The 25,234-nt window shown below is 43.3% G+C and overlaps 1 protein-coding gene across 4 annotated transcripts in view; it reads left to right on the top strand.

Annotated features, from left to right (window-relative positions):
* Window positions 1-25,234, top strand: part of RGS7 (regulator of G protein signaling 7) — a 180,802-nt gene that overhangs the window by 89,149 nt on the left and 66,419 nt on the right. For all 4 annotated transcript variants that reach the window (XM_066611476.1, XM_066611474.1, XM_066611475.1 and 1 more), the window contains exon 3: window positions 6,443-6,539. In XM_066611476.1, coding sequence (XP_066467573.1) covers window positions 6,443-6,539 — 97 coding nt within the window. The remainder of the gene's footprint in view (window positions 1-6,442; window positions 6,540-25,234) is intronic.

The raw sequence follows: 25,234 nt of genomic DNA, 5'->3' as shown, positions 1-25,234 counted from the left end.
ACGGCTCAAAGCTGCTCTGTTCTCCTCGAACTTGTGCTACCTCCTGAGGGGGCGCAAGTCCGAGGAGACCCATTGGGGCCGTGGTGGCTTACACAGGGATAAGGGGAAGAGTTTCCTGTTGCCTGTTGTTGAACCACTTCTGGCCCCAATCTTGTACTGAATAAAGCGCAGGTCTCCTGGCCTGCCTGTTCCAGCACAAGATAGGATTGCGCTGCACACTGCTTTTTCATTGCAGAGCTGGGTTTTTCTTTCTTATAATCTCGGCAGCTTTTCTGTGCCTTAAGCACAAGAAGGATTTGTTGCCTTTTTAAAAAGAATGTTCTGACTAAAATGCTCTATTGCATTGTCAGAGCTGGTCTGGTTTAAACAGATAAGGAGATAAATGGACCACAAGAAGCTAAATGCTGAGGCAAAGCAAAAGAGCTTATCCTTTACTCTGGAGTTTAGGAAACAAACAGTGACGTATCAGGAAGGCAAGCAACTGTGCCAGGGAATAGTGGGCATTCCTTAGATTAGACTACTTGATCAAAACTAGAAGAGGATTTCATTAGTTCTCCTTAATTATGGATCACCTATTACGGATTTTGCATTGTTGTTGGGCATATTGATGAGCAGTGGTGGAGGTGTGACTTGGGGTACGGTCTTTCTTTCTTTCTTTCTTTCTTTCTTTCTTTCTTTCTTTCTTTCTTTCTTTCTTTCTTTCTTTCTTTCTTTCTTTCTTTCTTTCTTTCTTTCTTTCTTTCGCTGGCGTTTGGGACAACAGGTCATCTTCTAAGCCAATACACTGCAGTAGGTGCCACAGGTTTCAATGCATAAGTCACAACGTGCTTCCATTCATTGCGATCCATGGCAATGATTCTGGCTGTATCAATAGGAATTCGCTGGTTCTTTAGAGTTTCTTCTATGTGCTTTAGCGATGTTTTCTTTGGCGCCTTTTGCTGCATTTTCCAGTTATCATGTCACTGTTGCCAAAGAAGTTTGTTTGGAATCTGGATGGTATCCATTCTGCAAACAGGGCCAAACCAACTGAGCCTGCGTTTTTGAATCTGCTGCATGATTGTTGGTTGATGGTCACACCACGTCTGAATTATTTCATTTCGATGGCAATCACAGCGGGAGATCCCAAGTATCTGCTTCAAGCAACACATTTGGAATGCATCCAATTTGTTGATGTCTGGTTTAAGTATTGTCCATGTTTCTGACCCATAAAGGAGAATCGGTAGAATTAATGTCCTGAATAGGCATATTTTAGTTTTAATGGAGATGTTGGTTTTTCTCCAAAGACACCATTTCAGTGATGCTAAAGCTGTGGTGGCTCGACCAATTCTACTGTGGATTTTATTAGTTTTTCAGATCTGAGAACAGACTCATTTGCAGTGGAAGGAAACACATAGCTGCTGAATACAAAAGCAGGCAAAAAAAAGAAACTGAGATTGTATGTATTGGGAACAGAGCTGTGTACTAAAAAGTATTAAACTGAATGTGATTTCATGAAAAAGTGAGATAGGTGATAACTTGCTACATGGTCTTCTTGGTGTCCGCTTTCACATTGGTGTTCTGCAGGAATCTTAATACATTTTTGTTCCTGCAAGCATTTAGGTAATTTATTTCTCTGTTGTGTTGGTTCTGAATATTATTGCTCTAGTTTGGGTGTTTCTGTTCTTAGCCTTCAACCTTTCTATGAAAACAGAGACCTTTCTTGTCCTTGGGATAACTGCAAATAGTTTTGATATGTGATGGGGTAATACAATCATCCTACACTCAGGGTTGCCTGTTTGAGTTAATCGAGTGATCTTAAGAAGATCTGTGTATGGAAAATAGGCGCAGAACAAAATTTTACCTATTTTTGGCATGAAGTAGGCACCCACTCACTCTCGAACGAGAGTCCACAACATGGCACCATTTTAAAAAATCTGCTGAAAGTATTTGCACTTAATCTGTCAGTTCTGCAGTAATCTAGACCTAGAGCTGTTAGGGCCTTGTAGAGACACTGTGCCTTCTTGCTTTATTAGAAAAATAAAGAGATGGGAACTCGACTTGGCGACTCAAATCACATTAAGTGGCCATTTTTGATGACTTGTGGCAATCACCGACTCCAACTTGATTTGCGACTTGGAGTCAGTGGCTCAAAAAATAACTATGGACTCGAAATTCTAGTCCCTATCTTTTTACTATGTGTGTGATTTCTTGTTTACTTTTTTTCCTTTGCCACTTCCGCGTTGCACTGAAAGACTTTGTGGGTGATCCGGAAGCTGGCATTCAGAAGGACGGCAGAGCAGACGTGGTGGAAGGGTAGGTTGGTTCCAGGAGGTGGGGCTAGGGGGATTGAGGGAAGAGGAAAGGCTTTTTTGATTCAAGGACCTGTGACTCGAAATGACTCTGACTTGTGACTTGAAACATACAAAATTTTTCTCGAGTTGTGACAGTTGTGCGCTATGATTCGTGAGTCACATTGTGGATTTACTGACTCACAGCTCTTCCAACTGGAGCTTAGTGACTTGAGCACTTCCCTAGAAAAGTAGATGTTATTTTTTTCCAAGTCTTCCTGACTGTGGGCTCTGGCACAGTAATTCTGCCTGGGAGGTGCAATAGGCAACTCCAGGAAGTTGCTCATCCATGCTCAGTGATGATGTCTTCACTGAGTAATAGTAAGGTATTGTTGTATTATACAACAACATCTTGCAGCCGTGGACCTCCCCAGCCCCACACCCAGGGCAAAGCTCCGAGATGGCACCCCCCATGGGCTATTGCTGCCCCCATGCAGAAATCTGCCCCCCTACTCACCAGAGGCTCACGGAGCCTTGTGCGACCTTCTCGCGCATCTGTGCATAAACTGTGCTTCCAGCAAACCAGAAGCACAGTTTCTGCCCTCATCAGGAGTCTCAGAGAGGCTTCTGCAGGGTCCTAGGAGCTGGCGCCTGGGGCATTTGCCCCAGGAAAGTCTATGGGAAGTACACAACTGACACATTGTTGTTCATTGTGAGAAAGAAATAGGTGGGAGAAATACAACTGTGAGCTCAGATGACAGGAATGGGATTGGCCAGCACTTGTTCATTTTGTAAGTTAGCACTTGTTGACTTTCTGTGGCATGAAATATACTTGGGGTAGCATTTTCACCCCAAAGCAAATGTCAGTTTCCCATGGATTGAAAATTCTACCCTGGCTGTATTTTCAGTGTTTACAAAAAGAGGAAAAAATGCATTCAAAGTGACCCTGAGAAGTGTTAGTTGTCCTGTCAGTAAATGATTAATCTCAAGACAGCTGGTCTTCATTTCTAAGTCAGTCTCCTACATTCCTAAGCCTCGGAAGCTTCTTAAAGCTCTGCAGAGTTTGCAAAGCTTTGCTTTAAATCAGTGCTTTTCGAACTTTTGATAGCTCGGATACATGTTTTAAATAGTTAGTGTTGTGCCAACTGACCTTCTCCCATGAGAGAAGGTCCAAAACATAGGTGTGGAGAAGGAAGAACAAGCCCTATCATAGATTATAAAGGAGGTGGCAGGAGGCAAATGTGTTGATTAAGGATGCTTTAATGTGTCTAGGTCAGTGTAGGTGGGGAAGGGGAGACTGTATTAAAAAGATGGTTAACTGAAGAAGTTTTTGCCTGTCTGGCATTGCTTCTTGCAGATCAATCAGTCCATAGGTCACATGGAATGCCTTCAGCCCCTACTCGCGGTTGTCCCATGAGCTCCCCAGTGCTTTGGTAGTTCTCCATGTCCTTGCTGGGAAGAATGCTGTGGGCTTGACCTGCAGGGGCAGGGCCATGGCGTAGCTAGTGAGGGGCAGGGGGGCAGTCTGCCCTAGGTATCAGCCTTGGGGGAGGGTAACATCATAAATAACCAAAATCGCTAAAATTGCGGTGGTTAGGAATAATACCATCATGCTATATACCGCTGGATGCAGCATTTCCAGCAGAATGCAATGAAAAAAAATGGAGTAAAATATCTCCATTCTATCAAAGTTATGGCTGAAAAACCAGAAAACAAGATACATGGAGCCCAATGGAAAGTGAAACTGAGTCTTGTTGCGCATTTACTCATCAGTATGCGAAACAGGCCTTAGTCCATTGGAAAGGGCAGCTGAGAGGAATCCAATGACACCAGAATGGTCCTGATCCGATGAACACAGCCCCCCAAAAACACCCGAGGAGAAAGTCCCTCCCTCCAAGCTGACGAATGGATTGAGCCCTCTGGAAAGCGAAACTAAGTCACAGGGTCGTGTTTACTCGCAAGTAAGCAAATGTGCCTTGGCTTTTGGTGAGGTCAGGCAAAGGGGAATGTGAGGTCACCAGAATGGTCCTGATCTGATGGAACTGGAGCTCAACAAATGCTCCAGAAGGCAGGCCCCCCCCAAAGAAAAGAATAAGACAGAGGCTTGAGCTCGTAAGGTGAATTTTTTCTATTTCAGACTTGTAAAGCTGATGGGTCCTGATAGTTATATGCTTGAAATTTAAGAACTTAAATTGAACTGGGGGTAGGGCTGAAAATCTCACTGACTTTTTTGTGTATGGGGAGGGTGTTATTACAGGCAGGCTACAGAGAAAATTCACTTGGAGGATCAGGGCTTGCGCCCTCTTATTTAATTATTTGTTTTTCTTTAATTTAATTATTTACAATTATTTATTTTAATTTTCTTGATGATGTCACTTCCAGCCATGACATCACTTGAAAAATTAATTAATTATGTCATATGGGGTGACAAAAATGTATGGGCCCCGGGTGTCAAATGACATAGCTAAGCCACTGGGGCAGGGTGCTGCTGGGGCAGCCCTCACTTTGCCCTTTCTCTTGCTTGGGGTTTTCCCTCCCATTTGGGGCTTTGGTCTACCCCCTGGATCCCTTTTCCTTTTGTGTTCTGTACTCTCTTTTCTCCCTTCAGCTATCTTATCTCCTTTCTTTGCTCTCCTTCTGTAACTTTCCCTCATCATCTCCTAGCTCCTCCTCCCAATCACCCCTTTGAACTCCTTGGAGAACATCAACTTCATCCTTTCCACATTTTCTTTCCTCTGTTCTTCCACTTTTCTTACTGCCTGTGGCTTTCTTTCTTTCACCATCCCTTTTCTATTATCTTTCTACCTCTGATCTCCTTCTGCTTCTCCTTGTTCCATCCTCCCCCTCTCTCCTCCATACACCTCCTCCTTCCTCTCTTCTTTTACCCCTTTTAACACTACCAGCTTTGGCTGTCATCCTGCCCCCTTGATTGCACTTTGTCTCCAACACTTCAACAATACTTCAGTACTATAATACTGATTGTACCACCCAACAAACACAGCATGCCTGATTCCTGGGACAAGTGCCATAGATGTGTACCAGATGCAAGGAATGCTGGGAATTGTAATAGTGCATAGAACTGCTACATAATGCATAAGTCAACAGTGGTGTAGCTGTCCCCTCTGGCTCCCAGGGCTGTGTCTCTTGACATCACTCCCATAAGTAATTGTGGTGACATTTACTGGTTACTGCCAAGTTATGGTGCTCTCAGAGCAGTTGCATGTTGCTCTGAGCACGCTCAATGGGACAAAAAGCGAAAAAGTAGTTGACTGCTTAAAGGGCTTACAACTGCTTTGAGTGGAGTGGAGGAGTCTTTTGACACCCTCAAGGCATGGTACCCAGGACCCTGTACCCCCCTTTGCTGCACCACTATAGGTCAGCAGAGCTGCAAAAACTATCATTTCCAGTGATCCTTTAATCTGGTTTGCAGCCATCACAACAGGCATGGGAGGGGACAAGAGGGAATCCTCCTATGGGCAATGAGAAATAGAGGGGAAGCAGTTGGGCTAGTTGCTGAGGAGTGCTGAGCATTTATGGAGGATTCTGGAAGGGTTCAGAGCCTGTTGTGCTCCCAATGACATCATCAGGACTTCAACAGGGTTTGAAACTTGCTGAATATTTTTTTTTTGGGGGGGGGGATTGTTTTGCTGTTTCCCAAACCTGAGGTTTGCTTATCTGTAGTTTTAAATAGGAATGATAATTACATGCAGCCACAATTAATATTTGTCCCCCACTTGTTACTTTTCTACTAATATGATTGCAAAAAAGTCTTATGGGAATGGACCTGAAGGGTCCACGGTCCAGAGGGTCAATGTAGTCATGCCCACGGACTTGCGTGTACACAGCCCAGGAAGTGGACTTGGAATGGCAATGGTCGCACTCTTCTGAAACTGCTTTTTGAAATATCGCTGAATTTTTCAGTGGCAAGTTGGCCCTGGTTGCATGAAAGAGACTTGCTGCATTGAGGCAGGTCGGTAGGTGTGCTTGCTCCAAACCAAAGCAATCTAATCATATTGAACTTGTAATCTTTGTCCAGTGAAATAGTTCATTGGAAACGAAGTGATTTTTCTGTCCTTGTCCCTTTTGGTGAGAGAGTCCCTTTTGACCCTCAATTAAAAACATACTGCAGTTAAAAATTTTGTTTTGTTTCTTTTGTTTCTTTTTGTTTTGTTCAGATGGAGGATGTCATAGCACGTATGCAAGATGAGAAAAATGGGATTCCCATTCGTACAGTCAAGAGCTTTCTTTCCAAGATTCCCAGTGTCTTTTCTGGTAAGATTCAAAGTGTATAGAATGTCCTACACAATATGCATTGCATGTAACAGTATAAAAAATGACATATAAAAAAATAATGAGAACATGTCCTCAGTCTCAGCTCCTCCTCAGATACAGTTTCTGCTAAAAAAATCTTTTCTTGGATTCTTCTAAAAGCTGTTCTGTCTTTGCTTTCTCAAATCAAATATGCGAGAGCGTTTCTCAAAGTAGCATCCCATTGATCAACCAAATAACTTTCATTTTTGAAGGTTTTCTTTGAGCTATCCAAAAAAGGTGAGATTGTGATTCCACCACATTTAACACATCTTCTTGTATGCAAATGTTGTGTAATCTCTGCAACATCTGGTTTAGCAGCATCTGTGTTTAATGAGGAAAGAGAATTCAGCTATAGACCAAAAAAAATATAGCTGAAGTCACTTTAGTCACCAAGGAAGTAAGGAGGACTTGCAACATTGTTCCCAATCACATGCTTTAGCAAGAGAATGACCCTTCGAGTGATTAGATTCAAACCATTAACTAAATAAGCAAATTGATATCCTTGTACAATGGTTGGCAACCTTCAGTCTCGAAAGACTATGGTATAAGCCTGCAGCACCTGGTATTCCCCGGCAGTCTCCCATCCAAATACTAACCAGGCCTGACTCTGCTTAGCTTCCGAGATCAGACAAGATCAGGCATGTGCAGGGTAACCATATATTCCTTGTTTTTGCTCTAAGCAGCCCAGGAGAAGGTGATCTGAACAGACAAAATGGCTTTTAGAAAACCATACAACCCAGTCCTATACTGAGGCTGTGCTGGTGGTGCAGCAATGACAGCGCAACATTGGCAAGATGACTGTCATATCCAAAGTTCATCCAGCCTGAAGAGGGAGGAGAAAAACCAGAGCCTAGGCAATGCCGCACTGGTGCAACCTTTGCAGTAGCACTGCTAGCATGCATGGGAAACCCTGACGCAGCCCAGCATCAACGAAGTGGTGGCCTGGCATCAGTTCAATGTTGGTCTGATGTGCAAGGAGCCAGTCACCACATCTACTCAGCCCCAATGTTAGTGGCCAGAGAAATATCACCAGGGTGAGCCAAACATGGGGCGGGAGCAGTCTCAGGTCGAATTAGTTGCCACTGATGGAATGGTGTCACTATTGGTGGCCCCATGTTGGGGGCATGTCCATCATCTGAAGGGAGTTTAGAATATCAACCCCTCCTCATCCCACCCTCCTCCCCATTTTTGCCTGCCCACCAGTGGGTGTTGTACCAGTATTTGAAGTATGCCAGAGTGGTAGTGTGCTGGCATCCAAGGACATATGCCATGCCATATGCCATTCAAACTATTGCAGTGTCAGTATAGATTTTGGCAGTTACGTAGTCTGTTTTTTTAAATGTAAGATCCTTATAGAATCTGTGACAAAATTTTAGTCTGAAAGGCCCTAAGAACCCCTGCTGTTTTCTTTTCTTGTTCCCCTCTCTAAAATTTTATTCTTATGCAGATATACTAGTTTGCTATCATCCTGTTTGCAGATAAAGGAGGCTTTCAAGATAAATAATAGGAAAATAGTAGGCTTAGATGCTTAAAGTGACTCACCTTTTCTAATTTGTTATCAACTAATTAAGAATGCCTGAAGTAGTCAATGTACTATTAAGATCTTTGTCTTAACATAATTAATATGTAGATTCTCCTTTGGGAAGAAAAATCACAAAATCTTTTAATAGGAGACCAAGTCCCACAGCTGCATGCAAAAAAAGGGGACACACCATATTTTCTACATAGAGAGGATAGACAATTTCCACTGAGGAATGCAATAGAGTAACAATGCAGTCCAGTTTAGAAATAGTATTGTTAATTATTAAGATCTGAAAGAACTAAAACTAAGATGCATGGCTGCCTTACACCATGTGTGAGAGGCACCAAAGTGTATAAATGGTTTTTTACATTATACCAAATTCCATGATCAGAGTTGGTAAAGAATATTTTAAGAGAAGAAGGTCTCCTATCAGTAATACTTCTGGAGAATTTCACCCAAAGTCCATACCTGCCTCAGTCAAATAGATTCCTTTGTCAATCAAGTGTTCTTTCCAAAGTTTTGGCCAGTAAGCGCCAAAGCACAAAAATAACTGACATATATTAGGTGCTTATTTAAATAAACCAAATTTATTTTCACTAGTATTCAGGACAACTACATAACAATAGATAAGTCCAAAACTGGATCAAAGACAAGATCTTTAATTTTTTTTGCCAACTTGGATCTCTGCTGTGTTTGCTAAAACTGCTGAAAAGCCTGGAAGTAAGATGATGAGAGAGATGTCTGTTCCTTGTTTTGGAGGTACTTGTATATGATTCAAGTACTTTTCAATGTATCATATCTCAGCATGTAAATCTTTGCTGCTCAAATGAATTGCCTTGACCTTTGGCTGATGCATTAAAGTATTTGACAGACTGAAGGATAAAACAACATTGAGCTTATTTAACCATGCATACTTTAGGTCTGGTACCTGCCTTTCACTGTATACTTTGATGGCCCTATATTACCACCACTACTAGTAGTAGTAGTAAGGCCCCCCATTTTAGAAAGATTACCTGTTCATGGATCGTCCATCCTTCCTGAATTAGGATAAGTGTTCTGAAGTCAGATTGGAAGATCTGTACCATGTGATGAAATCATAATTACCTGGGACTGAATGTTAATGTTCCTGTGTACTTTCTGGATCCCCTGTCACTTAACACAATATGCATACAATTCCTTCCTGTATGCATACAATTTCTGTCTGGCAAAAGTTTCAACCAACTCAGCAGTATATACTGTATATATACACCCCTTTACATTCACTGAAAACTGAGAAGCAAAAAGATGCTAGGGACTGGTAGCATTGCATTCAGTATAGCTTCTGACAGGAAAGTTGCCATTTAATAGCTAATCATCTGAAACAATCAGCAGAGATAATCACACTGGAGAGCCTAGGTGCCTTCTTTTCTGGTGCTGATTAGATCAGTAATAATGAGAGGCACTCGATTTACATTGCAGAGGATTCATTTCCAGGGCTGTGATTGCAGACAAAATAGTTTGGATTAATGATAAGTGACAGAAACCTGATTTATTAATCACAGAAACGATATGGAATGGGCCACTGTCATTTATATTTTTAATAAAGGAGACAGCATCGAAACACATTCCAGAGTGGTTTCAGGATGAATTGGAAGAGACAATAGCAGTTATAGTTTGTGTTGGGTTTTCTATACTTAATATTGTTCCTTTCAGAGAATGTTTCTTAGATCAGCATAATATTAAGAATTCACTAAAGGGGAAAAAGCACACTTATGGCATGGTTGGTCTCCAAAGCAATCTGGATTAATTAAACTTTTGTGCATATGATTAAATTTTAAATTGTACATTCTGCTTTAATTTAACCACCACCTTTATTAAGGTAAACTTTACTGGATTTTCTTATTGGGGGAAAATGGGGGAGGGGGTGTTTTCTAAATGGGGGAGGGGGTGTTAATACTATTAAAAGGACTTTTGTCAGCCGAATACTTTGGAGACTGAAGAGCATACATTTAAATTAAATCATTTAGATACATCTAATATGGATTAATTGATCTCTAATGAAATCACATCTTTAGTTAATTCAGTTAGCAGATTTGTTCGCCCATGCCTGCAGAGTCTTGGATGTCACATCTAGAAATTATACTGTGAAAAATAGCCGTGGTTTCCAAAGGGCCATATATGGTCCATGTGTGTAGTTTCTAGCCTCACCTAAAGCACTGAGATGAACACAACCATGACCATCTTATCTAACAGATCCTTCCATGTCTTTGGGACACTATGCAATTATAGAGCCAGAAGTTGTAGTTGCTACAACATGATACATGTTGACATGCTACAACTAATCTTAATGGGTGTGGGCAGCAACAGAACGCACATTCCACTGGTGCTGACTGCCATAAAGCAGTCAGAAGTTGCAAAAGGTGCTTTAGCAGTACACTGAGTAGCACACTACCAGAAAACTGCCAGAGTCTTCCCATCTGTGCCAGCGAACCCTCAGCCACCCACCATGGAAGGTTAGGTGGTTGGGGAGCTGGGGAGGGGGCAGAACTGGGCAGGGAAGGGAGAGGAATGTGGACAAGGAGGCTGGTGGGAGAGGTGGATCCAGCAGCAATGGTGTATGCCAGATCCTTCCCCCCCTTTACTTCCGCCTCCCCACTGCCTTTCTCCTCAGGCTTGCTATGCATTCTGGAGTGACCATGATGAAGGGAGGAGCCTCTGCAAGTCCAGGAAGAGGCTGCAGGCAGTTCATAAGACTGTTTGGAGCCCTCCAAATGCAATTGTTTTTCAGCATGGTGGTAGGCGCAAAGCTATTCTTGTTTTTCTCTCTTTATTTTCCCCACATTTATTTATTTATCTATTTATTTACCCTAGATACTCACGTATAGTACGTGAAATTTTTGCCAAGTTATCAAGCTCCAATTCGCCTTATCTCCGGGCCAATCAGAGGGCAGAGCCTTTCAACTCTGAAGAGATTCGGTTCTTGCTAAAGCAGGCTCATTTGTTTCTATAGCAGCGGTTTTCACCCGCTGTGCTGTGGCTTTGGGGCCAGAGGAGGCAGGTGGCAGCCCCGCAAGTGGCTGCTTTGACTCTCAGGAGGCATCGGAAAAAGGAGCAACTGATTTGCACCTCCTGCTGTGAGCAAGAGGAAAGCTGCAACCCGATCCTCCTTTACCTGGGAGTAAGGCCTGTTGACTATTATGGGGCTTACTTCTGAGTAGACACACCTAGGATTGGGTATCAAGTCCCTTGACTGCCCTGCCTGCTGACTGGGCAACCAGAAAAGCCTGGAGGAGGTCTGGGCCCAGTGAGGAGGGAGCCAGGGGCAGGCAAGCAGGTACAAAGCCAGTCCCTTTTCCTTGCCACAGTTTCCTGCAGCTCCCCAAATCGACCCTCCCTGCCTCGCCTTTGCCTTTCAGAGGAGGGGCATTGGGCCACAATCCTATCCACACTTTCCTGAGAGTAATATGACTATAATGGGACTTACTTCTGAGTAGACATGCCTGAGCTGAGCTGGGCTCTCAGGTTCTTCTCCAACCCCACTTTCCTGGGAGTAAGCCCCATTGACTATAATAGGACTTACTTTTGAGTAGACATGCCTAGGATTGGGCTTTTTTCTGAAATGCAGGAGCAGGTAATGGGGGGGGGAGAATGTGAGGCAAATGATTCTGGACCTTTGGAAGGTGTGGATCAGTGAGGGGAGGGACAGTAGGAGAGGTGCCTACTGCAATTATGAGATGGGGGGAATGTGCCTGAGGGAGGGGGTGGGGTAGGGGAGAGGAGAGAGAAGTGCCAATTGCCTGCTCCCGTATTTGAGAAAAAAAGAGTCCAACCAAAAGCCCAATCCTAGGCATGTCTACTCAGAAGTAAGTCCCACAGGCACATCCCCCCCCCAGTTTTTGGCTGCAATCCTAACCACACTTTCCTAAGAGTAAACCCCATTGAACAAAATAAGACTTACTTCTGAGTAGACCTGGTTAGGATTGTGCCCTTGTAATGATTTAATTGTATTAATTATATTAATTAAAAATTAATTGTACTATAGTAATTAAAGGTAATTAAAGTAATAGTATAGTAATTAATATAATAGTAATTAAAGTAATAGTATAGTAAAGTATAGTAATTAAAGGTAAAAAACTGGGAGTGTGCCTTGACAATTTTAGTGCCTTGACAGTGTGCTGTGAGCTGAAAAGGTTGAAAATGGCTGTTCTGTAGTAACTTTCCTGGGAAATTCCAGGCACAGAAGCTTTTATTCTCCTCCGTTCCCTTTCGCTGCTGCAACCTGGTTCCTTTTTGCAAATGCAGGCATTTGGCAGAAGTCTTTTTTTTCAACCCCAGGATGGGATCCTCCTTTCCATCAGAAATTCAATTCAGGCTACAATTCAATGCACTGTTACTTAAGAATAACACCCATGGAAAGCAGAGGGTCTACTTCTGAGTAAAAAGGTTTGCAAATATATGCAGCTGCAACGCTCTGCTGTGAATTGAATTGCACACTCCCAGTTATGTGTCATGGGTTGTATGTTGTATGTAGAGCTTCTGGCTTAACACACCAGACACCTTACAGGTGGATTTGATTCATGGTTCTCCTGCAGTGGTTCCCAACCTTTTTCACTTGCATATCCCTTGGCAGCCCATTTCCATAAACTATACCCTTCATATTAGCAAAATGTTTGCAATAATATAAGCCCTCATCTCCTCTCTATGAAAGCCCAGACTTCATGTATTTATCACACTGTTTTCTCTTTTTATCTGTTTGAAGAACAGAAGACTCTGCCTTTGCACTGTTTGGCACCAGAAGTGTCCTGAGAAATTCTGGGTGATTGATCACTTTCCATATTTTGTTTCAGCTTTTTGACTGTGCTGGTTTTCAATCACTGGTTCATACATGAATTTATAACCAAAAACTAGCTATTCGTGGGGCTTTCACAGCCAACTAGCTACCTCCCTTCCTGCCTTGCTGGTCCTTGCAAGGCATTCCTTTCTTGCAAGGCATTCTGGAGTATGACCTGCCTTTTTCTGCCATTATTCCATTCTTTTTCAAGTACTCCTAAAGGTCCTGTTGAGTGTCCCTAGAATACATGACTACCAGGTTGGGAACCACTGTTCTACTGGTATGTTGTTTACAGTGCACTTACTCCAGTAGTGTTTACAAAAAGGTGGTGAAGACCAGAATTTTAAAAAGAATAAAAATGTATCTTATGATCTTTTACTATGTTTTTAATAAATTAGAGACTACAGTTCTTAGGTAACAATTAGTGGTAGGCTATTTCTCAGGATCTGACCTTGGGTAAAATCAGACAAAACTATAGTCAGACAGCCCCCTAAGTTTAACCCCCAACTTATCCAAGGGGCATAGAAAATTCCATGATTTTTGGCTCAAAACCTGCCCTTGACACATCTGTGGGGTCGACTTATAGGCGAGTGTCTGTGGTATTTATTTGAGAGATTTATATCCCGCCTTTCTATCCAATGAGGATGCTCAAGGTGGCTCACTATTAAAAACATATAATATACATATATAAAGATATTAAAAACAATAAAACAACATTAAAAAACCTGGATCCCAAATTAAAATCCATTCAAAAAGTGCCATGCCCCCTGGTGGCATAAAGGGCCTCCCTAACTAAAGAGGTCTTTAAATTTTAAAAGTGTTTCCCCATTATCTGTGGATTCATGTTATCCATAGGGTCGTGGTGGTGGTGGTGGTCCAGAATGGAACCCCCATAGATATAGGAGTACACCTGTATTTTCATTTTTACCTAAAAGCAAACATGGGGGGGGGGATTTCCACATTTTACCTGTGCTATTTCTGCTTAAAGGTGTCATTGCTTTCTCAAACTTACAGTCCAAGACTGAATCCTCATTCCCCTGCCCCCCTCAAGCTCCCTTGGCCTCAATTATAAGTCTCTGTATCCATTGTTTCTGTCATCATCACTCCCGTTTATAGGAACACTGTCTTGGTTTATTATTTATATAGTAATAATAATTAAAGAGGACACTTTTTTTAAAAGAATAGCCAGATGCCAGATGCAGCTTTCATGAAATGAAAAGCCGTGTTTCCAATAATGTTAGCATTCAGAGATGATTTTGCTCTCCAAATTTCATTTTTAAAGAGGGGGCACAAATTAGCATTGACTCTTTAATAGTTTGCTTTAAATCCAGATACCAGCAAAGATCAGCAGCCACCTACATTTTTGGACAAACCAAATGAAAATGAAAAACTCAATCTCATTGAAAGGTGTTCTCTCTCTCTCTCTCTCTCTCTCTCTCTCCATTTCTTATGATTACTTTTCAATCCATTGGATTGAGCCATCTGAACACTCACAGAGAAAAAATAAAATAATTGTAGTCTAACTTTGGAAAATTGTCATCACTGACTTAAACTTATTAAAATGCCTTTGTCAAGTAATCTGCTTTGAAAGACAGTCATCTTAACTGTCAGTCTCCATTAAATTAACCATGAAATGTTCTTTCACCCATTTCACTGGTATCTGCAGCAAATCTAGGGTTGGTTTCAACAAGAAAGAGAATTCTGAAACCTGCTGTGTTGTGATTCGCTAGGAGATCAGCATAAATAGAATGCATGTGATTTGCTGATCACTTCATTCACAGAGATTCAATTTGAGTTGCATTTCCTGCCCTTTTCCCAAATGAAGACTTTTGGCTCTGCTTGTTCCCATGGAAATGTGTGCAGGGCTTTCGCATTATGAATAAAAAATTTCTGCTCTTATTGTACATAGGAAAATGCCTGTATGTTGCTCTGCTTCGAGGAAAGGCTAACCATTGGAAGAGATAAAGGTGTTGATTTTGTTAGGCTCTTAAGCATTCCTCAGTGCAATGCCGAGAACTGCAAACACTGCTGAGGACCAGATGTTATCCGGAATTGCAATTCTTCCAGCCTGTGGCCCAGAAATAGGACATGATCTAGATTTTTTTAAAAGGTTTCCAGTCATCTTTAAGAATAACCAGAAATTAGCGTTCTCTGTGCTTTGAAGAATCTACACACAAGGGGATCTTGTGAGTCAGCCATTGATGCAGAAGTACATTCTGTGTTTCTAGGTAAACAGTAACTCTCTGTCTCTCAGCCATCTGCTTCGTATCTCATGATGTATGCAAGGCTGGGTGAACTTGCTGGCTGAATCATCCTGCTGCTATTTCCCCTATAGTTCTCGGGTTGTTTCAATCTGATATGCACTTCACACATGACACTGATGGGCACACAGTATCATAACTAGTCATTTCAGTGCCTGGGGCAAGTGCCAAAGCATGTGCATTCTCCCCCCAGGAACTAACACTAATGCAAATTACCCCCCCATCCTAATCTGGGCTCACGCCAGTGCAGTGTAGCTGTTGCAAACATGCAGCAAAGTGCATTTGCAGTGACTTACAAGGTAGGAGCACCTGCAGGAAAGCTTGTGCTGTCTCACCACCACTGAATCCAGCAGAATAGCCACTGGGGACAGGTGAATTCTGTGCCAGCTGGTGTGGAGCAGAGGGAGGGCAGAATGGAGGTAGCAATGGGTTTTTGGGGGTGGGTGGATGGTGAGGAGAGGCTGGTTCAGGCCTGGGAAGGGGGTAGGGCTGGTGGCCCCCACCATAGCCTAACCCCTTTCCTGGACCTGGAAGCCATACACAGGGCTTTTTGGACTTGCGCCAGAGATTTAACTAGTGCAGATCCAAGTAGCCCCATTGGGCAGACAGGGGCTCATTACCCCGAGGAGACCTCCAGCCTGCCCAATTTCAGTACTGGATCTGATGTGGGCCATGCAGCCCTTCTGCACCAGTGCTGAATAGGATTGGGCTGTAAGGCTAGTTATGGATCCTGAAGAATTCAGTTTGCCATTCTCACTGCTCAGATGATTAACTGCTTCTTCTCAGAAACTGTTGTGCAGAAACAAAAATCCTGTTGGTGGATCCAGTTTTCTCCTTCAGCATCAGTGAAATGTTCAGTGACTGAAAGTGTTTGAGGCTGCAGGCATTTGTTCAATAAAAAGCTTCAGGGATGCTTCTCTGCCCAGCCTGCTTTCATTAACCTTCTGAGAAAAAGAACATGAAATTATATACAACTACATAATTAAGCCTCAATATATGTTCGCACTGTGTCCAGGCCAGATGTCTGTACCATCCCACTTCGGCTGCATGACTGAAAAGCCATTTGTTTGCATTGACTCCCTCATGGTTTGGCTAATTTTAATCATGCTGGTGAAACCTCATGCTGGAAGCTGCAATTGCCCTGAATAAGAGGCATGCAAAATGGGCTTGAAAAGAAACACAGCCCTTGACACCCTCACAGTCTGCCAAAGCAAGCAGTGCATCATTGTTTTCATGTACATTTAGCCAGGGACTACTTCATTAGAGATGAATTAATAAAATGTTTTAACATTCCAGTCATAAACTGAAAGCCCTTTTTCTCAGCTTCATGACTGTCAAGATTTGACTGCTTCATTGTGCTCCACCATAATTCCCCTTGAAGCTGGTTCAGAGGCTACAAGTTCTGGGAACAAACAGTAAACGTGACAGATGCCAGGTGTCTACATTGACCTTTCCCATGAGCCTGCTACTTTAAGTAACTCCTAGAGCCACAATCCCAATCACAAATTTGTGATGCTGTGCATACATACTTGTATAGTGTAGAGGACGGCCACTGTCATGTGAACATCTGTATGAACAACAGTGATGCATGATGATGAGCAACCCCCCCTCCATTAAAATGGAGCTTACCAAAAATGAACGATCCCCAACTCTGCAAACAGCTTGCTTGGAATCCAATTCCAAGTCTTTTTTTGGACTCCGTCCAACCTCTGATGATGTCAATGCAGCAGAGACTGATCCCTCCTACAGTGTCCCTGATAAATGATAGACCTCTTTCTTGCCTGCCTATCTGCTTCCCTCCCTCAAGACCCACCACTTCAGAGCTGGAAGGTGCCCTGGAGATCTTTATAAAAAGGGGTGGAGACTGCCCAGAGATCCTTGCTCAAAGGTCAGGCGATAAATGTAACAACTAAATCAATATGTGTGGATGCGGCTTCACTCCCTCTCCATACACAAACTTCATGGGGATCTGTAGGGATGGCTTCTTAGTCTTAGCTGTTAGGGGCTCAACCTGCCAACTAAGCACTTTTGACATGACATACTATTGGAATACTCCTCTTAGACCAGGTCCGCATGTGACCAAGCCGGCTGAACACAACTCATAGACCATCTGTTGTGGCAACTTCTCCCTTGCTTTTTGCAGTCCAAGATAGGCTGCAAAACCAAGCGGTTTTTTGAGCCACTATAGATATCAGACAAGTTACGTAAACTTTGACTTAGTGGGTCGTAAATTGGCTTAGAGCCCAAAAACCTGCAGTAGCAGCAGGAACTCTGCCTTTCACTACTTTACCACTTTCTCCAAGCCAAACATTTGTGTGCTCCCTGGTGTTTTCTTTTTTTCTGGATAGATCTCAGCAGGTACCCATCTACACTGAACTAGAATAACAATTGTGAATTAACCACGGTAGAAAAAGCCCCATCTGTCCTTGATAGTGTAAAAACGAGAGATCAGATTTGGTGAGCTTGCTCTCTGTGGCTGAATTTAAAAGTAAGTCCCTCCTATTCACATGGATTGGGCAGCTGCGCATTGCACTGGGCACATGGCAGTGCATTGTTCAGGGCAGAGGTGGCGCTAGGGTATGCGTCATCTGGTGTGGGAGGCCAGATTGTCATCCCTATGATGGGCCCCCATGATGGATACAGTGGGCGGGGTAACACCCTGGACAGTAGACATAGTGATGCGCCATTGCCCTGCCCTGCTGTGTTGTTTTTTTTTGCTATAACTTTTGATAGAATAGAGATATTTCAACGTGGTTTGTTTCATTGCATTTTGCATGAAATCACACATTGAATGATATATAACATGATGGTATTATTCAAAAATACCAAGATTTTAAAAATTTTGGTCAGTAATGGTGTCATCCCTTGTGCGTGTCACCTGATTCGGCCTGATTTGGCCCGCACCCCCCCCCCCGCATCTCTTCTAGCAATGCCACTGGTTCAGGGTATGACACTGTCCAACAAGACCACAGTAATGGTGTGCAAAGAAAATGCTGTTCTGCAAAGAATTTTTTAATGGGCACATGGAGTAATCACAGGACTAATTAAAACAAGTTATCAAACCAAAATTATAAAGTTACGCGAGCATTCAGTGAAGTGCTGCCAAAAATGAATCTCTTTATGGTCGGTTGGTTGTCGAAATTATCAGCCTTGACATGACTGTACTCTTGGGACACTGGAGTGAAGCCAAACTCACAACCAATGAAATGTGCACAGAGGTAATTTCTAGGCTCCTCTAGTTTCAAGTGATTGGGTTTAGTGGAACAGAGGGCAAAGAATAGCTGCTTGACTCCTATGCTCTTGAATCTGCCATAGGAACTGGATTTTTTAAACATTGTCCGTGATTGGCAAAACAATTCCAAGTCTCAGAACAGAACAAAATGTCTTGGAAGGGGAACATATTTCTTTTTCACTTTTTTTTTTTTGGTCTTTGAATTTCATGATTGACCTTGTGAAGTGACCGCAAATGTGTCCTCCCAGATAAAGCAGTTGAGGAAACCGTTCTCCCCAAGACTTTGGGGACCAAGTGAGACAAAGTACATCATTGCACTAAAACGGCAAACACCAGGAGAGGGAAATATATGTCACTGGCTCAGATCTGGACTGGAGCCATTCTGACAATGCTGGGGTCGCTGGTACTTGCACAAGCCTGGTATCAGACCAGTGTGTAACATAAGCTTTGTTGAATTATCTAAATGTAAAATAAAAGCATGAATATAAAATTCTAAGATTTGATCTGCTTCAAGGGGGACCCCTCTAATTTAGAGGTCCTTAGGCTGCAATCCTATTTCTTTACTCAGCGTGTAGACTAACTACAGAACTTGGAACTCCTTGCTACAGGATGTGATCGGCGTCAGGCCTAGACACCTTTAAAAGGGGATTGGACAAGTTTCTGGAGGAAAAATCCATTACGGGTTACAAGCCATGATGTGTATGCGCAACCTCCTGATTTTAGAAATGGGCTATGTCAGAATGCCAGATGCAAGGGAGGGCACCAGGATGAGGTCTCTTGTTATCTGGTGTGCTCCCTGGGGCATTTGGTGGGCCGCTGTGAGTTACAGGAAGCTGGACTAGATGGGCCTATGACCTGATCCAGCAGGGCTGTTCTTTTCTGTCCACACTTACCTGGGAGTAAGCCTCGTTGACTAGAATGAGATTCACTTCTGAGTAGAAAGACATAGGCTTGGGCTCTTAATTGACTTGAAAGAGGAAATTTCTCAGAGCAGCCTCTTTCTGTCTGGGCCTCCTAGTCTTGGTGGTGGCCATGGGAATACTATCAATTTCTTAGTAATTGAAGTCTGTAGGAAGAGTGAAATGGAGAGCAAGGAAGAAGGGTGACCATTAGTTACTTGACTTTGTACCTATGTCCCTTGCCCCCCCCCACCTTCTCATGTTTTCAGAATGAAATTATTATTATTATTATTATTATCATTATTATTAATAACAGTATTTAAATACCACTTTTCAACTAAAAGTTCACAAAGCGGTTTACAGAGAAAAATCAAATAACTAAATGGCTCTCTCTCTGAAAAGCAGAGAGATATAAAATGCTGCCATTCTGTGGTTATCAATTTTAAAGGGGCTTGAATAATCACAGTCTGGAAAGGAGGATCAACAGGAAATTCTCGTTTTGCAGCAGAGTACAAACTGTGCATGGTGTTTGCCCTCAGATCAGACAGTTGCTGTGCTCCGACACAAACCTCTTCAGTTACATCTCTAAGTATAGAGAAGCTTCAGAAGATTCTGTTCACAAAAGCTACAAAAAGAACATTCTCAGACTCTTGTCTGTAGCCTTGTGTGACAGTTATGTCTTAACACTCAGGAGGGTTAGAGGAGCAAAACATAAGCTGAGGTTTCAGGCTGAAGAGACAATTTCCATAGGGGTATCCATGTTAGAGCCCAATTCTATGCATGTCTACTCAGAAGTATGACCCATTTTATAGTTAATTGAGAGTTTACTCCCAGGTAAGTATGGATAGGATTGCAGCCTTAGTGTTGCATGAAAAACAGCAGTGTCTTATGGTACCTTCTAGAGGACTAACAAATCAATTGTAGTATATAAACTACTGTGGGCCAGAAAGTAACATTGGTGGGTTGCTGTAGGTGATATAGCTGTAGGTGTGTGAAAATGCTAGGAAGAGCAACAGGGGATGAAAAGAGAAAGGAGATCTTTAATTAAATAAGGGCGCAATCCTAACCCCTTATGTCAGTGCTTCCCAGCACTGGCATAGAGGTGTCAATGGGGCGTGGGCTGCATCCTGCAGTTGGGTGTCACTCACAGAGGCCTCCTCAAAGCAAGGGAATGTTTATTCCCTTACCTCAGAGCTGCACTACCCTTATGTCAGTGCTGGAGAGCACTGACATAAGGGGTTAGGATTGCACCCTAAGTGTCTTGCAGTCCTGCCGACTACACCAATTTGTCCTGTTCCAAAAATGTTCCATCTCCCAATGCCCACTTTTTGGCTAATTAACCCTTTCTTCTTCAAAGAACAACAGCTGTGGTGTGCAAAGGAAATGACTAGAACTCCTTATCAGTTTGAGCAATTAACAGTAATTTATTGCTACAAACACACTCCCTGCAATTCCTCTTGTCCAGAGGCTTTCCCCTCCCCAAAACTCCACTTAACTTAGTGGGTAAAGGTCTGAAGCCTCCAGTCCAAGTCCACAGTCTCCAGAGCACAGTCCAGTCTTCTGAGTTCAGTATTCCCAGTATCAGTCCAATGCAACAGAGTCCCTCCTCTGTGTGTCCAGCAGAGTCTCTCCTCCAGCAGGGTCCTGGCAGTCCCCTTCTCCTGTAGGTCTGGGTCAGGGTCCTGTAGGTCTGGGGCTTTGCTCTTTCGGAAGCTGCCTTTTATTCCTGTATGTCCCATTATCCAAATGCAGCTCAGCTGTGAGCTACCTTATTAACTCATTCAAAGTCCCATCAAGGTCAAATGAAGCTCAAGTGTCCATCCAGGTCCTCATTGGCCTTGATTGATTACAGCTGTGGAACTAGCCCTTCCCTTCCCAGAGCTGTCAACCAGCTGTCAAAACATGGGAATCGCTGTCAACATCCACCTAATGATCTTCTGATCTTCCATTACAATAAGTTATTACTATAAGTAGATTTAGAACAAAATCTGAATCGAAAGCAACATAGAAGACATCTGACTGAACTCCATGGTGAAGTTAGCAATTTACAGTGGGCTCTTAATACATAAACTTCCCAGAGGCCTCTGGATGACCACTGTTGGAATCAAGGCTTGATTAAATAGACTTGTGTTCTAATCCAGCATGTCCCTTTTCAGGGAGAAAGGCAGGATATCAACTGAGTGAGTCAGTCAGTCAGTCAGTCACTTGAATCAAAGATTTATCTTGCAGCCCAATCCTTTGCCTTCCACCACCCAGGGCTGCAGTGGTGCCAAAATGGCTACTGCTGCATCCCATGGGGCTAGGAAGCAATGTCAGGGCTACTCAGGGTAAGCTTACGCTCCCTTATCCTGTGTAATGGCCAGGCAGTCCTGATGGGTCTTCTTGGATCTGTGCCCACTAGTAAACAGGCACAGATTCAAGGAGATGCATGTCAGGTCTCCTGGGCCAGGAGGGGTTAGGATATGGTGGCAGGGCCCCCCTCCCACCTTGGAACACCTTCCCCCTTGCCCAGACTTACCTCTCCACCACCTGGCACTTGCATGAAGCTCCTGGTGGCAGTCCTCTGTCCTCGCATGAAGCTCCTGCGGGCTCTGAGCCACCTCCGCCATCAGACCGGCACAGACTATCGTAGGTGTGCCCTACAGCATGTCTGCAACAGTGTGCGCTGGCGCTGGGCCAGTATGAGCGTAATTGGATTGGGCTCTTGGTTTGCTTAAGCCTTAAGCTTGAGCCTTCATATCAAATCTTAATACATAGAATTGGCCCTTTTATGAAGCTTTCTGCATTTCTGAATCAGAAACTAACATGCAGAATCTGTTCTCAGACATACCAACTCAATTTCTCCTATAATGTCATTTCTACACCAGTTCCAATGACTCCTTGAAACAGCAGAAAGTAAAATATGCAAATACTGCCCTAGAACTGTACTACTGAATCAGCAGCCACACTCTCTTTAACCATTTAGACCTCAGAAACCATTTAGACCTCATACTAGTCAAGGAAGATCCAGATATATATTTCATTCTGTTATCAGTTAGTCCCATGAAACGCTACACTTGCAGCTTTGGAGCTCTTCTCAGAACAGGTTCAGTGATCTGTGTAGACTAATCCTCATTAGTAAAAATAATATTTCATTCCAGATGCTTAACATCTAATCCAACTAGTTTGAATTTGATTTGATCAGCATAAGCAAGGGACAGCTTCTGTAAGCCTGTTATTCCTGACAGAAAACAGTGAAGTGAGGCCAAACACAATAAAATGGTTGGAGTGGTGTGGAATAACACCACAAAAGAATGGCTCCTACGCCACAAGGTGTAGTTTGCGCTAGAAAATAACAGGAGCGGACAACGTAGTTACAGAATCAGTGGTGGCCAGTGAAGCAGTTAATGGCAGCTCAGTCCTGAGCTGCCTGGGGTACATTGGATGCTGCTGCTTCCACTTTTGTCCCTTCCCCCAAGTAAGGGAAGTAGCCCCCCAATGGGGCTACTCAATTCTGTGGCGACTTTCGAGCCAGTGCAGAATTGAAGAGTCCCATGTCAGACCACGCAGTCCAAAACGGGGCTCTGGATTTGGTGGAGCTGAGCTCTAGTGGTCCTGCCCGCATCCCACCCCACTCCCTCCATCCCCAACGCCTCCTCCCTGCCCTCCACCTGCTTTCTCCCATTTCAGAATGCCTCCTCCCCGCCTCCTCCCACATCCCCATTCACCTCTCCACGGCCAGGGGGTCCTGGCAACCGCCGGGCAGCAGAATGCAGACTCAGCGCCAGAGCTGGCCCACCGCAGGCTTGCGCTGGGCTAGCTCCAGTGCTGGGTCTGTGGTAAGGGCAAATGTGCCTTATGGCACATTTACAACAGTGCACACTGGTGGTGAGCTGGCACGCACTGTTCACGATTGGGCCGCAAGTGAAATAATTGCTGGTCACTTTGTGGCAATTGAGGGGAGGGGAATTTCCACCCTCACATTCAGGTACTAGTAGGTGATGATGTAGGCAAGGGTTGCTGTATAGTTTCTGAGTCTCCTCCTAATGATAACAGCTTGTGCCTACACCAGAACAATTTCCCAGGAAATTGCAACACATCCTAGATTTGAACAACTCTTAGGGAGGATTGACACAGTCATTGATTGATATGACTGTAACTATTATCTAAAGCAGTATTTCTCAATCTCGGGTACATGTACTTCCAGGGGTACTTGCCAGGGTCTTTAGTACTTGAAAAAGAATTGAATAATGGTGGGAAAAAACGCAGATCTATTAGAATGCCCTGCGGGGCTAATATGAGGAGTACCATTTATGGAAATAGGCTGCCCAGGGGTATGAAAGTGAAAAAAATATCGGGAACTACTGATTTAAAGCATAGGTGCCCAGCCTACAGGTCCTGCTAGTGACACAGGCAACAAAACTTTGTGATGCACCTGAGCAGGAAGATCTATAGGCTTGTTTATGCCTGCTTCAGGCCTTTACTGTTGTCTTCTCCCCCAGCTCAGCATTCTAGAGGCAAAACCTCCCCAACAATGTGACAGACTCATGAATGCACTCCTGTATGTGTTTCAGGAGCACTGTCTCATGGTTTGGGTATAACTCATGACATATTTGTCAAAAACGTTGACCACCACTGACCTAAAGTAATGAATGTTTACTTCACTAGTTGTGACAGACTACAATGGAAAAGGGTTTAATCCTGTGACAGTAGCTGCTAAGCAAGGCGCCAGGCAATTCAAAACTAATACGTCAGGGGAAACCACTTAAAACCTCAGATAAACTGAACTTTCTCTGATTGACAAGAAGATGATTGTTAAATGGCAATAAAATTAATTTTCAGCTCTACTGTTGATTGGAACAGAAACATTTACAAAGTTAGCAGGGCTTTCTTTCCTATTAATTCACTTGGGAAGGTAATTTTCCCATCCCGTAGGATGAGGAAAATGTAAAATTTAAATTAATCAAGCATTGGTTTTAATTAGTAACAAAATGTACAGGAACAGAAAAACCAAACTACACATTTCATTATAAAATATAATGTATCTTTTTTAACATAAAATAGGAACACTATAAAATAGGGTTTTTAAATCAGTACATAACATTTTATTTTTTTCCCCAATTACATAACACCACAATACCCTTTATCATGTGGTATTTGCTTCAATCAGAGGAACCCATCTCTTCCAGCCCTGTCCTGGGGCAACTAACAGTGTGACCAGCATTGCTACTAGGGAAAGGAATGGAAGCCATACAGGAAAAACCCCTGCTGCTTGCATCAGCTTATAGCAGGGGTGTCCAGACTTTTTGGCAGGAGGGCCACATCATCTCTCTGACACTGTGTTGGGGAAAGGAAAAAAAGAATTAATTTACATTTCAAATTTGAATAAATTTACATAAATGAATATATTAGAGATGAAACTTATATGAATGAATGAATGAAGGTCTTGCAATAGCTCAAGGCCTATAAAAAGCCTTGCACAAAGCAAGACCAGCTTTTCCTTTGCTGCCGCTGCTGCATCTTAGACTTGAAACAGCAAGCAGTGGAGGGAGCCCTTGTCCGACAGCTTGCGTGAGATGTTGAACAGATGGCCATCATGCTAAGAGCAGTTGTGTCAGGCCAGCAGGGGCTCCAGCAAGTCTCCGGAGGGCCAGAGGCTCACTGGAGACTGGGGGCTCCCCGCGGGCTGGATTGGGAGTCCTTGAGGGCCACAAGTGGCCTCAGGGCTGGGATTTGGGCACCCCTGGCTTATAGTGTCCCTGTTGCCATAACAACCAGAACACTAGATCTGGGTACCTAGGGAGGAACGGCGAAGAACGCAACAGGTGCTTCCGTTTGAAGAATCTGTGATAATACATTTTACCCCTTTTCACTCCCTTAGGGGTTGAATTTCTAAAAATCCCTTCTTAGTGGGTCCTAACATCATGGAAGTAATATATTCCCCATATTTCCT

This window comes from Tiliqua scincoides, chromosome 1, assembly GCF_035046505.1.
Source record: "Tiliqua scincoides isolate rTilSci1 chromosome 1, rTilSci1.hap2, whole genome shotgun sequence".
Lineage (NCBI taxonomy): Eukaryota > Metazoa > Chordata > Lepidosauria > Squamata > Scincidae > Tiliqua > Tiliqua scincoides.
The sequence above is the reverse complement of the archived record's forward strand: the minus strand, read 5'-3'. Positions and strand labels throughout refer to the sequence as shown.